This window comes from Schistocerca piceifrons, chromosome X, assembly GCF_021461385.2.
Source record: "Schistocerca piceifrons isolate TAMUIC-IGC-003096 chromosome X, iqSchPice1.1, whole genome shotgun sequence".
Lineage (NCBI taxonomy): Eukaryota > Metazoa > Arthropoda > Insecta > Orthoptera > Acrididae > Schistocerca > Schistocerca piceifrons.
The window spans coordinates 286,373,236-286,387,457 of NC_060149.1; the positions used below are offsets into that span (position 1 = coordinate 286,373,236).

The 14,222-nt window shown below is 38.4% G+C and overlaps 1 protein-coding gene across 1 annotated transcript in view; it reads left to right on the top strand.

Moving 5' to 3' along the window:
* The window catches only part of LOC124721826 (endoribonuclease Dcr-1-like), a 293,757-nt gene that overhangs the window by 15,580 nt on the left and 263,955 nt on the right, over positions 1 to 14,222 (top strand). The window contains exon 2 of the mRNA XM_047246948.1: positions 12,247 to 12,318. Coding sequence (XP_047102904.1) covers positions 12,259 to 12,318 — 60 coding nt within the window. The 5' untranslated portion in view covers positions 12,247 to 12,258. The remainder of the gene's footprint in view (positions 1 to 12,246; positions 12,319 to 14,222) is intronic.

A 14,222-nucleotide genomic window follows, 5' to 3' on the forward strand; every position in this document is an offset into this window, starting at 1 on the left:
CAGCTTAGGCAAATGGAAAAAAATCAGATGGTTCTTTTTGTATTACATGTGATCTTTGCTGCATTTAAGGGGTTAATGGAGACACCATTTAGTTCATCACTTACTTCAGGGGCACTTTCTGAGAAAACCAGAAAATGTGCCTTTTGGGTACCAAAATCAAGTTGCTAATTCCAAAATGGCCATGCACAGCAAATGGCTAATATTTTCATGACATATTCCTAAGATTTTGATCTCAAACAGTCTTGAATATTTTCTTGATGCATAATCTGTATCAATTCAGGCAGGGGGCTTACTTCATAGTCTCGGATGTTATTGAATTTAGCATATGTTAACCCTTTAACTGCTCTGGACATGTTAACGCACGTGCCTTTGTACCTGTCCCTGTGTGCTCTGCAAGTGTTTACACGCACCACCAGTCCTTCTACCTGGTACTCTGAACGTGTCTATACGTAGAAACTTTCAGAGTACCACGTAGAAGGACTGGTGGTGCACGGAAACACGTTCAGAGCGAGGTTTGGTGTTCTCGTAAAGATAAGTTATTTTAGATTATAAAACACATAGATTAGTACTGATTACATGGTAAATAAGTGTATTAGTGTGCCGTTTAAGTGTACCATTAAAGGTTTCATTTCTCATTACGTAATATAGCAGAAAACGCGAAAAGACCGTACAGTCGTATTTTCTGTTTACGTTCTGCTGCAGCAAATCTATAGAATTTCGTTTAGTTGTTCCTTGCTCTCTCCAGCAATTTAACTTAGCGTACCTCTTCATTATTTAACTAGCATTTCCGGAAAGTAGCGTAAAGTTTAACTTGTTGTTTCAGAAACTTTGCACTTTTGTTTTTGTTTACACACAGTTGCGTATAGGCCAAATTTGTGTAACCATATTTTCGTGTTTATCTGTAATTTAACTGACTTATTCTTAATAAATTATTACGTTTATCATGAGTGAAAAGTGCTTGACTTGCCGTAGAATTGTTAGGTCGGGGGTTTGGTGTGATGGGTGCTGTAGTTTTTTCCATGTGGGTGACTGTAGTGGCGTGGGAATAGGGGAAGTAAATGAGACTCATCAGTGGTTTTGTAGGATTTGTAGTAGAGATAGGAAGATACTGGAACAGGAGGGGAAAATTGCTGCCCTTCAGGCTGAGTTAGACAAGGCCAGGGGAGATCTTGACAGGTTAAGGAGGGAGAAGGGTAAAGAGAGGTGGGAAGTGGCAACAGGCAACAGGAGGAACAGGCCTAGAACTTTGTCTGACAGCTTTATGGTGAATGTGGAAAATAGATTTGACCTGTTGCTTCAGTTAGAAGCTGGTGAGCCTCAAGCAGTTACAGGTGTAGACAGGGCACAACAAACTTTCAGCAGCAAATTGAAAAGTAAGAATGTAGGGAAATCAGTAAAGAGAAAGAAAGTGTTGTTGTTAGGTAGTTCCCATGGAAGAGGTGTTGGCCAACTCTTGCAGGATGAACTAGGATCAGAATACCAGGTCACCAATTTTTTTAAACCTAGTGCTGGTCTGGAGCAGGTGACAGAGGATTTAGGATCACTTTGCAAAGATTTCACTAAGGAAGACACCGTGGTTATAGTGGGTGGGGCAGGTAACAGTATTGACAGAGATCCTGGGTACAGCATAGAGTGTGACCTGGCGAAGATTGCATCAGCATCGAGGCATACCAGTGTTGAGTTTGTATCTGTTCTTGGGCGCCATGACCGACCTCATTTGAACTCTTCTGTCAAGAGAGTTAATTTGGAGCTGGAACGGCTGCTCATGTCGGGTGCGGGTTCACACATTGGTGTGGTTCATGTTGATTCTGTCAGTAGGTGGGATTATACTAGGCATGGCCTTCACCTCAACAGGAAGGGGAAGGGTAAATTGGCTGGGGAAATAGCAGGAAAGTTAAAGGGGGGAGGCACTGTCATGAGTGGTAAAATACCAGTGGTTATAGGATTCAGAAAAGATCCTTTTTTAGGGTAGGGAGGACAGAAAGAAAAAAAATTTTAAGAGAGGTTAGAACTGAGACAAACCTTCAGTTTGAGAAAGAAATCAAAAAACATAATTCCAGCTTATTACATCAACATAAACAGCCATTGGTTAAGAATTTTCAACTGTCAGCAGATATTTTAACTCCATCCAATTTTAAGTCAGTCAATGTGAAATGTCAGCTATCTTTATTGCATCAAAATATTCGAGGACTGAGAAATAAAATTAATGAATTAACTATCTGCATAGATGAATTAGAGTCTTCAAACCCAGCTGACATAATCTGCCTCTCTGAACATCATGTGACCACTGGTATAGAACTTTTAAGTGTTACAGGGTTTAGGTTAGCATCTCACTATTGTAGATCAGAAATGGAGAAAGGAGGAGTTGCCACATTCATCAGGAACTGTCATAAATTTAAGAACATAGACATTCATAAATTTTGCCTAGAACAGCATATGGAAGCATGTGCAACAGAATTAGATTTTCACAAAAAATCTTTCATAATATTAAGTGTATATCGAGCACCTGCAGGTAACTTTAATCTGTTTGTAAACCACCTTGAAGCTGTACTGGCCCATTTAACAACCAAAAACAAAGAAATAGTGGTTGCTGGTGATTTCAATGTAGATTTCCTTAAAGACTCTCCCAATAAGAACCTATTTGAGTTAGTAACACTATCATTCAACTTAATTCCCACAGTAAAGCTCCCCACTAGGATAACCACTTGCTCACAAACAGCCATTGATAATATCTTTATAGAAAAGTCAAATGAACAAAATTATATTACAAAACCAATAGTCAATGGCCTCTCAGACCATGACATGCAGTTCCTTCTGTTAAATGTTAATACTGAACAGGATATAAAATCTGTTAAATCTGAGCTCAAGAGGGTAATCAGTAAGCCAAAAATTGATTATTTTAGGACACTCCTCAGAGACATTCACTGGACTGATGTTTACAGTGCTCATGGCATGAATGAAAAATATAACATTTTTGCTAATAAAGTGCTTACCTTATTTGAACACTGCTTTCCCCCAAAACTTACCAAGGTTAGAGCAAAGTCTACAAAGAAGCCATGGATTACTCGAGGAATAGGGGTATCTTGTAAAACAAAAAGAAAACTGTATCTGTCAATCCGAAACATTTCCAATGTTGATGCTATAGCACATTATAAGAAATACTGCAAAATATTAAAGACTGTAATACGGATGTCAAAGCAAATATATTACAAGGAAAAGATAGTCATATCAGATAACAAAATAAAGACAATATGGGATATAGTGAAGGAGGAGACCGGTAGAACCAGACATGAAGAGGAACAAATAGCATTAAGAGTAAATGATGCATTGGTGACAGATGTGTATAGTGTTGCAGAACTTTTTAACAAACATTTTATAACTGTTACTGAAAAGATGGGGTTGTCAGGTTCGGTAGATGCTGCTATGGATTACCTTAGACCAGACATTTCAAGTAACTTCCATAATATGAATTTGACCCTCACTACCCCAACAGAAATAATGTCCATCATAAAATCTTTAAAATCAAAAACATCTAGTGGGTATGATGAAATATCAACAAAGTTAATTAAAGAATGTGATTCTGAGCTAAGTAACATATTAAGCTATCTGTGTAACCAGTCGTTTATCAGTGGAATATTTCCCGAATGGCTGAAATATGCTGAAGTTAAGCCACTGTTTAAGAAGGGAGATAAAGAAATAGCATCAAATTTCCGTCCAATTTCACTGTTGCCAACATTCTCAAAAATTTTCGAAAAAGTAATGTACAGTCGTCTTTATAACCATCTTATCTCAAATAACATACTGTCAAAGTCACAGTTTGGATTTCTAAAAGGTTCTGATATTGAGAAGGCTATCTACACTTACAGTGAAAATGTACTTAATTCATTAGACAAAAAATTGCAGGCAACTGGTATATTTTGTGATCTGTCAAAGGCATTTGACTGTGTAAATCACAATATCCTTTTAAGTAAACTAGAATATTATAGTGTAACAGGAAATGCTGCAAAATGGTTCAAATCTTATATCTCTGGCAGGAAACAAAGGGTGTTATTAGGAAAGAGACATGTATCAAGCTATCAGGCATCATCCAACTGGGAACTAATTACATGTGGGGTCCCACAAGGTTCCATTTTGGGGCCCTTACTTTTTCTTGTGTATATCAATGACCTTTCATCAGTAACATTACCAGATGCCAAGTTTGTTTTGTTTGCTGATGATACAAACATTGCAATAAATAGCAAATCAAGTGTAGTCTTAGAAAGATCAGCCAATAAAATATTTGTAGACATTAATCACTGGTTCCTAGCCAATTCTTTGTCACTAAACTTTGAAAAAACACACTACATGCAGTTCAGAACTTGTAAGGGGTGTCCCAAGAGTATATGTCTAACATATGATGACAAGAAGATAGAAGAAGTGGACGGTGTTAAATTCTTGGGATTACAGCTTGATAATAAATTCAACTGGGAGGAGCACACCACAGAACTGCTGAAGCGTCTTAACAAATCTCTGTTTGCAATGCGAATTTTGTCAGACATAGGGGATATAAAAATGAAAAAGCTGGCATACTATGCTTACTTTCATTCCATAATGTCATATGGGATTATTTTCTGGGGTAATTCATCAAGCCAAGCTAAAGTTTTCCGGGCACAAAAACGTGCAGTAAGAATTATATGTGGTGTGAACTCAAGAACATCCTGCAGAAGCCTGTTTAGGGAACTAGGGATACTAACTACAGCTTCCCAATATATTTATTCCTTAATGAAATTTGTCATTAAAAATATATCACTTTTTCAAACCAACAGCTCAATTCATGGAATCAATACTAGAAATAAGAATAATCTTCACAAGGATTTAAAGTCACTTAGTCTTGTACAAAAAGGTGTGCATTATTCAGGAACACACATTTTCAATAACTTGCCAGCAGCCATAAAAAGCTTAACAACCAATGAAATTCAGTTTAAGAGAAGCCTAAAGGATTTATTGGTGGCCAACTCCTTCTACTCCATTGATGAATTTCTGAGGAAAACCAACTGATTTGTATATAAGTACAACATAACTTCTGCACAATTTCAGTGCAGTAATGTGTTCACTGAAAATTTGTGTGTGTGTGTGTGTGTGTGTGTGTGTGTGTGTGTGTGTGTGTGTGTGTAAGTATAATCTAACTTCTGCACCATTTCAGTGCAGTAATGTGTTCATTGTAAATAAGTATTACAGTAGTTGTATTACATGTTTCTTACCTTATAAATAAATATAAAACTTTTTTATTTTAAATTCAGTGCAATAGTATTTGTAAAATGACTCTTAGTGTTCATTAAAAAATGACGATCATTCCACTTGGGACCTGTGGAATGGTACATTAGCTTATTTGTTTTAGTTTAAATATTTGTCATGTATTGTTGTTTTTCCGACATGTTCCACATCCTGGAGGACCTCCTCACTATGGATCAATTGGAATGAAAGTAAATCTAATCTAATCTAATCTAAACGGTTAAAATTCAGGAGTAAGTAAGAAACATGTTTCCCCCCCCCCCCCCCCCCCCCCCCCCAAAAAAAAAATTCCTCCTCTGAAATACAGGCCTCCAAAGATGACACTGCGAACACCATTTTGAAGATGTGAATTTCTAAAAAAAAATTTTAAATGCTGTATCTCTGTAACAGTTCTAGATATTTTATTAGAGTTTTTTTATTTGAAAGATAATTGCTTTGTAATTACAATGGTATCCTCTGTTTCGACATATATGTCAAAGTTCTTTTACTGTTGCCTTTTGAATTTTTTTCTGTTGATTAGAACCATGTAGTACTACATTCTCTGTAAAGGAGAGCTTCCTCTTTTAAGTTGGACAGGTTTTATTTTTAAAAAATCATATTTTTAACTTTGAAGGGTTATGTATGTCTTCACTGAAGTTGTTACTTACTAATTTCTTTGTTATGGTGTTTATTTCTATTGTCTTTGTTTCAGTTATATCTTATCACTTTCCTTGTTGCAGTTATTTCTTTTCACTTTCATGGTTGCAGATATTTCTTACACTTGGTTATAGTTTCTTGTCATTTTCTTTGTTGTGGTTGTTCATTGCAGGTTTCTGTATTGTCGTTATTCAGTGCTAGTTTGTTTACTGAAGAGGCTTCTAAGAAATCTGAGACCATCCTGTGAGTTCTGTGTTTTTGTGAGGAATTTGCCAGTTGTCACATTTGCAGTGTGTTTTGTGAAAAGGCCTGTTTGAAATGTCTTCTGACAGGGGCCACAGGAGAGTGAAGTGAAGTATGCTGACTATTTGCATATCCATAAAAAGGTGATATATAAAACAAAAAAAAAACAGACTTCGTTCAGGTTGGGAATAAGTGTTCTCATTTGAAGACTATATTTCAAAGTGAAGATGTTTCCAGTGATGACGTTTTGTATTCTAAATGTTTTGACAGAATAACAACAATAATAGTATCTGAACAAGATGAAGCCTCCCATGGTGCAGATCGTGCAGATTTGGCATCAATAGAGGAAGAATTAAATACCCTGAATCAATCAACTACAGAGGTAGTTGTTAGTCTTGTTAAGAAACTGTGGTCAGTGAAGTATAGTCTTAAGCTCTGTGCATCAAGAATGTGCAGAGAAATTACTAAAGCTATGAATGAATACAATACAGCAAAACAGAGTAGAAATTTCAGCGTCAGAAGAAAATGAACCAAAGCACGATTGTGCATCCTACAGTGAAACGGTGCAAGTTTTAACTATTATTCCAGAGACATTTTCAAAGAAAACAATTTTGAACCACGTTCCATCAGTATCAGAGTACATGGTAGACAAATCAAGAAATGTGAGGTCTGTAAAAGGAGTCTTTGGAAGACCAGATCCCTGTTATGGTTCCTGTAGAAGCAGCTCAAGTTCAAAGATTGCAGTCATTTTATATGGAAGATAAATGGGACTGTTCTCGCCAGAGTGTTAACAAAAAAGACACTATAAATGTAACAGTTGAAGGTCAAAAAGTTGTGAAAGTGAAGAAGTACACGACTCACAGTATTAAAGAAACCTTTGCAATTTATAAGAGCAACTATACAACTCCATACATTGGAAGATAAAAATTTTATGCACTACAACCTACGTGGGTAGTTCCACGCCCACCTAGAGATGTCTGTTTATGTGTGTACTGCACGAATTTTGAACTTTGTGTGGTAACTTTGAATAATTTTCTGGAGCACGTGACATATGACACCTTGGTTGGGCCTGTGAAGTCATTAGTAGTCTGTGGCGTAAAGCAAGATACTTGTTCGTTTCAAGAATGTGGTGACTGCCCTGGAAAGGGAGGACTGTCTTTACAGACACTTGGCCTGGAAGACGTAGCAGATAACTCTGCAGAAATTACATATGCGACATGGGAGGAAAATAAACTATTTAAGGAAACTGTTGCCTGTGACAGTTTCATTGATGAACTTGGTAAATTGTTAGTGAAAGCAGTAACACATCAGCATCTGAAGAATTTGCACCAACAACATGTTGCAGAAGTGAAAAGGTGTTTACAGGCTGAAGAACTATGTTTAGCGCTTCACTATGATTTTCCTGTGAACTGGTCTGTAATTCTCCCACAAGAAGTACAAGGTTATAATTAGAGTAATGACCAGGTTTCAATTTTTACAGGAGTGACATATTTTCAAAACAAGACCACAAGTGTTGGAGTTACAAGTGATGACACAGGAAATGATTCATCACATGCTTTGCTAGCAATGCGCAAAATTCTTCAACTGCAGACAGGGGCAGAGAAGATCATCATTATTTCTGATGGTGCTCCTAGTCACTTTAAAAATCATCACCAACTGTTTGAATTGAGTAAGTCGCTTGCGCCAACTGACTGGGTATAAAGTGCTATTGGTCACGGGAAGGGACCTTGTGATGGTGTAGGAGGCCTGCTGAAGCACCATGCTACAAAACATAATCTTTCCAGACCAAATACAGCTGTGATTCAGAATGCTGAGGATTTTACGAGAGTTGTGAAATCTTACACATCCACAGCCCTCATTCTTTTCTCCAAAGAGGAAATCAAAGAATTCCATGAGCAGAAGAAATAAGAATGGTCCAAGCAAACTACTCCTGTGAAAGGAATTCAGAAGATACATTTTTGGCCGCAAAGTGATGGGCGAACTCATATTGCATGCACTTTAAGGAGCAAGAAAGAAGAAATTTAGTTTGTTTGGCCAACACCTCAGAAACAGCAGGATAATATTCAGATTCACAACCTGAGGAGGAGGATGTTTGTGGCATGTGTGTATGACTGTGACTGGTGGATTGCAGAGATTATAGACACCAGTTATGAGTTAAGCAGAATTGTAGTGAACTTATGCTACCACATGGGCCAGCTGCTGGATATAGGTTTCCAGCTGAAGGTCAGCAACAACGCCATCAGTGCTCACTTACTGTTTACTATGTTTTGAAGATTGTAAGTGTTCCAGTTTCTATTGGTCCTACAGGAAGGCATCAATCTATATCAAAGGAAGATAGTGAAGCAGTGGAGCACATTTTTAGTTCATTGACTGGCTAATTTCAGTACAAAACAGAGTGCACAGAAGTTATATAAACTGAAACATTCAAGTCTTTGGACCTCTCACATACATTTTGAGACCATTTAAAATGCTTGAAAAATGAGTCTCTTATTCATCTTTCAAAACTAAACTTATGTTAAATAAGGCTAGATTTTTGATTTTTATGAGCCTGTTATGTGATAATGTGGTAATAAAGCAGGTTTTATGTATGGTAAAAATTTCAATTGTTTGTAAATCCTGTTGAACCTAAAAGTGGAAGCTCTCCTTTTCAGGGAATGCCAAACTATATGGTACTAATCAGCAGAAAAAAATCAAAATTTTATGGATTGGCATTCTTGAAAAAAGAATCCATAAATTATAAAAAAAGTTCAGAATGCTATAGTAAAAGAACTTTGACAGTAAGACCAAATGGAGGATTTCTTTGCAATCCTTAAAACAGAATATGTAGAACTGTTCCAGAGATACAGCATTTTAAGATTTTTTCCAAAATTCTTATCTTCAAAATGACCAGCGTCATCTTTGGAGGGCTGTATCTCGGAGCAGAAATTTTTTTGGAGAAAACAAAAAAATACCTGTTCATACTTGGTCCTGCATTTTAACATATGCTAAATTCAATAACATCTGAGTCTATGAAGGTAAGAGTTTTTCCTAGCCTGCCTGAATTGATATGGACTATGCCTTGATATCTTTATCAGTTTCCAAGATACATAGGTTCAAATTTAACCTACTTGTATGTGTAAAATATGCACGTAAAGTCTGGCATGAGGTGAAAACGTAGTTCATAAAATGATTTAGCATGGAGAAATGTGTTGCAAAGTGTGTCTGAGATCATCGTAAGGGTTTTGGGAACCCCATGTTGTTCTGAAGCACATGCAAAATTTTTGAGCACATAAAATGTGGTATGAGGTGTAAAATTAGTTTTGCCTTATTTTAGTTTCACACAAGTAAACTATCAAAATTTTGCTGACTCACCACATTCTTTTCATGTGTGTGATGTGTCCTGGTGTAGCAGGGAAAAAAAGGGAACCAGTGGAAAAATGTCCCTATCAGAGCATAAAAAATGTGAATATGCTCCTGTTTAATAGACTCTGACTGAAATGTGAGGTACTAGCAACTTCATTCTATGTTCCTCAGCACCTTTAAAAGTGTCCCCAAAAATTTTGGGTATGTGAACATATTCACACTTTTTTATGCTGAGTGAGGAGACAGTGGCATTGAGAGAGAGATGCAAAAGTGATAATATTGGAAGATAGTAGACAATGGTTGTGCTATGGAAAGAGCGAAGAAAACAATGTTTGAGAGAAAGAGAATGACACAATGGCAGTGGAGTATAGCTGACTGTGACGGAACAGTGCTAGGAAAAGAAAGAGGAATAAAGTGAAGGAACAAGTGGAAGTGTGACATTGAGAAGAGACAGCAGCAGTGGGAATGAATGAATGAGACAGTGGTAGTAAAAGAGAGCAAGGAGACAGTGACAGTGGCCAGCAGCAGCAGCAGCAGCAGCAGCAGCAGTAGCAGTAGCAGTAGTTGGACAGAATGAAGGAGACTGTTGCTGTGAGACAGGATACAGTGACAAAGAGACAGAAAGAGATAATGACAATGAGTTGGGTTGAATGAGTGAGAATGAGAATGGGCAAATGAGAGTGGATGGTTATGAGCGACCTTTGCTATGGACTAGGAGGTGTGAATGAATTACAGTTAAGGGAGCTTGTGGTAGTGAGAGATGAACTGCACATTTAAAAGAGCCCCAATACACTCACAAGCCAAAACTGGTGGGAAGATTTTTTTAAAGGTACTGAGGAAGATATAATATGTAGCTGGTATGTCACTTCTCAGTCAGAGCCTTTTAAGGAGGAGCATATTCTTTTTTGTCTTCTGGTAGGAGCATTCTTCTGCTGGTGATGTACTTATATTAAACACTGAAAATCTTAATAACACTGGCACAACCGTGATGTTCCTTAGGACACATAGTCACCCCATTAAGTGAGCTGTCAGATCAAACGACCATGTAAGTACTAAAAGAGATTTAGTACAAGGGGTGTTCAAAAAGAAACGAGCCAGAGGCATAATTATAGAAACCAGTATCTGAATGTTAGAAGTATTGACCCTGGCTGTTGAGACACTTGTCCCACTGTGTCACAAGGCGATGAATGGCTGTCTCATAAAATTCCTGGGGCTGCGATGTTAACCAGTTCCACACATACAGCTGGTCGTCGTCGTACACACGAGTGCAGGAAAGGTTATACTGATGTTCTTCTTTGGTCAAGATGGCCCATTTCTGATTCACTTCCTGCAGCACGGGACAACAGTGAATGCCCAGCGTTCCTCGCAAAACTTGACCACTCTTTGCCAAGTGATCAAATCAAAAAGACCAGGCAATCTCACCTGTGGGGTCATTCTGCTCCACGACAATGCAAAGCCTCATATGGCCAACACAGTCGCAGCACTCCTGCAGAAATTCAAATGGGAGGTTCTTGGCCACCCTCCATACAGTCCGGACCTCTCTCCCTGTGATTATGCCATTTTTGGTTTCCTTAAAATGGCTCTGAGGGGCAAATGATTCACCCCATACGACAACATCCAGCAGTGTGTGCAGAACCGGTTAACATCGCAGCCCTGGCAATTTCAAGACAGCCATTCACCACCTTGTGTCACAGTGGGACAAGTGTCTCAACAGCCAGGGTCAATACGTCTAACATACAGGTACTGGTTTCTGTAATTACGTCCCCACCTCGTCTCTTTTTGAACACCCGTTATAGGTCTCAGAATAACTGACACTGATTTGTGGTCACAACTGAGATACCTAACCTTGAAAGTGTGAGAAGTAAGGTGGCAAGCCACTGCAAACTGTGCAACGATTAAGAGGAATGTTAATAGTAATCCATGTGTTAGATGAGTCCATTAAGCTTGGTGAATGCCTTGGTGCTATTCAACAGGAATAAAGAATGTGCTGGATGCAGGTTATACCCCTTCCCGTCTTTTCTCTCTCCCTTTTATCAACAACATAAACTGATGACGAAAAAAACCCTACACACATTCAGCACTCAACAGGTCCATTTAAGACCCAACTATCACCCTTTGTGAAGTGGTGTGTTGTCATATGTGAAGAAAGAAAACATTTCCAGTCAGGTGACTGAACCTCTCAGCTCCCAGTGCCATTAAGACTTCTAACATGATATTTTCTAAAATGATTTTTCACTTCCTGTGAAATTTTCCAGTTTAACGGTTGAAGAGGCAGTAATAAAAATCCTGCTCTGGCCCTCAGGCATCTTGAATCATTTAAAGAGAATAACGGTATGTTTACTTGCCTAAAACTATGAGCAGTCTGTTGTTTGAATCATTGCTGGATTTAAACCTGTGCTTGGTCTTTAATGATCACGCTACTGATGGTGCACTGAAACTATATAGAAAAAAGCTTTGTTGAAAGAAATTCAAGAATCATTCAGTTTTCGCTTTTCTTGGACAAGAAATTAATGCAAAAATTGCATTGCAGTTAGTTGAAGCTGTGGGCAAAAACTAGCAGTTGACTGAAAAGCCTAGAACATTAAAAAGTTCTATGCTTGTAGTGTTACTCTAAAAGGCTCACTCAACTCAAATACAGATCATATAAGAATGCTACAGTATGTTGCCAAATAAGCTGCCATATTTTTAAACATATATCACTCTTTTGTGGTAGTTGTTGTACACACATTTCATTGCAGTGCTTGTCGGTTGCAGGTATAGGTGCTGATGGCCTACTACTTCAGTGATAACATACACACTAAATCACTAACTCCAAGAGAACACCAGGTAAGCTCTGATCTCTCTCTTTTTTTGTGTGGAGATTTCCTGGTACAGAAATTTCAGGCTCTCATCTTCAGAGACTAATTTGTCATGATAATGGAATTAAAAAGAAAAAAAGAGAAAACTTGGCTAAAAGACTTGCACATATGACTGAGTGCTGTGATAAAGCAAAGCACCATAGATGTTGTATGTAAAATATTTTTTTCTGAATTATGGAGAAATCTAAATGATCAACATTGGATGATTCTCTTCCACACTCCTCTTTTTGGATCTCATCCTGGTCTTAATTATGCTTTATAGGCAACAGTTTGGGCCTCTGAGGCATAATAGAGGGTACATGGCACTAGTATTATTTATCACTTCTAACCAGTTCATGCATATAAGTAAGATTGTGCAGTGGTGAAGGCAGTGAAATGGTATTCTGGGGAGTTGTGGCTTAAATCCTCACTGTATTGTTTTAACTTTTCTACAGTTTCTTAAAATCACACCAGATAAAAACCAGGATATTTCAATAAACACAGACATAGCAGTCTCCTGTTCTGCTCATTTGGCCTTTTCGACACATCAGGATTCATGAGATAAGCACCTACTTTTGTGTTTCGACTTAATAAGCTGCCTGTACATAAGTGACCAGAGTTACACAGGAATGTGCTCAATCTCATCCATTAGTGGTTTCCTGGCCGAGATTCATGATGTGGACTCTAGGATTACAGTCACAAGGGTACTGAAGTTACATGAATATTTTGGAAAACAAATTTTGATGGTTGAATGGTTAACAAGGCTATGAAATAGGATCTTGTGGCAATCTAAGGAATCTGTTGCATGACAGACTTACTTTGAGGCACACCAGAAGGGGTGCTGTAGCTTTGTATTGGAACACACTTCTTTGTGAGTGCAATATCTTCCTTACCATATCACATAGCCCTATTTGGTTTGATCATTGTGGAGATGGAGCGTGTAGCCCTCATACCTGCAGGTGACAAGACAGCCATTCAATGATTCCTCTTGATTTATAAAGTTAAATGAGCTCCACGAGGAAGTTGACACAATTTTTTAGTTGTTTATGATGTTTGTATCTTGTGTCTGTTCAGTTTCCTTATATCCTTTACTTTTATAAGGTATACCCAATTGAAAAGGAGACTTCGCTGTAGTGGTGTTGTGTGTAATCCCAGTGGGTGGATGTGTTTGCCAAGAGATGGTGTGGTGGTATCCCCAGTTGTGCAAGCAGAGTGAATAGCTTTGCTGCAATTTCCTCTTTCCTGGAGAATTGTCTCCACAGTTTGTTGGATGATGAATTCCCCCTGATCATCACAAAGAGCAGTTATCCAATATCTTTGTGCAGGAGGGCAACATGCTTCACAAATCTATCACTAGGTGAAGGCCGTATGCAGTGAGCAGTGGGTCACATGGAGCACAATATTCCTGTGATATCAGCATCCTAAGGTGGGATGTTTAAACATCCTGGGCAGGCACATGCTGTCACGACTGCTGACACCATTTCAGCTGTGGAAGAGAACGTACAGGTGAATTGTTTTATCACTTCATGTGACACTGCTGTTGAACTGTCGATAAACAAACAAACTGTGCATCACAGAATCCTCAAGAAGATTCATTATGGCAAAGTTTGTGCACAGTGGGTGCCCAAGTATCTTTCAGAGAATCAGAAGGTGGCAAGGATGGGTGTTTGCCCAACCCATCTGTTGAGATACATGAAGTGACATCACATGTGGCATGCAATTAAATGTGGTGTCACCACATTGACCCTGTTTCTAAACGGATGTGCATGGAATGGTGGCATTCCAGCTCCCATCATCCAAAAGAAGCCCACTCTGCCTCGAAGTCAGAAAAGATACTCAGTCCCCCTGTGGGTCCGAGGGTTAGAATAGGCCCGAGGTATTCCTGCCTGTCAT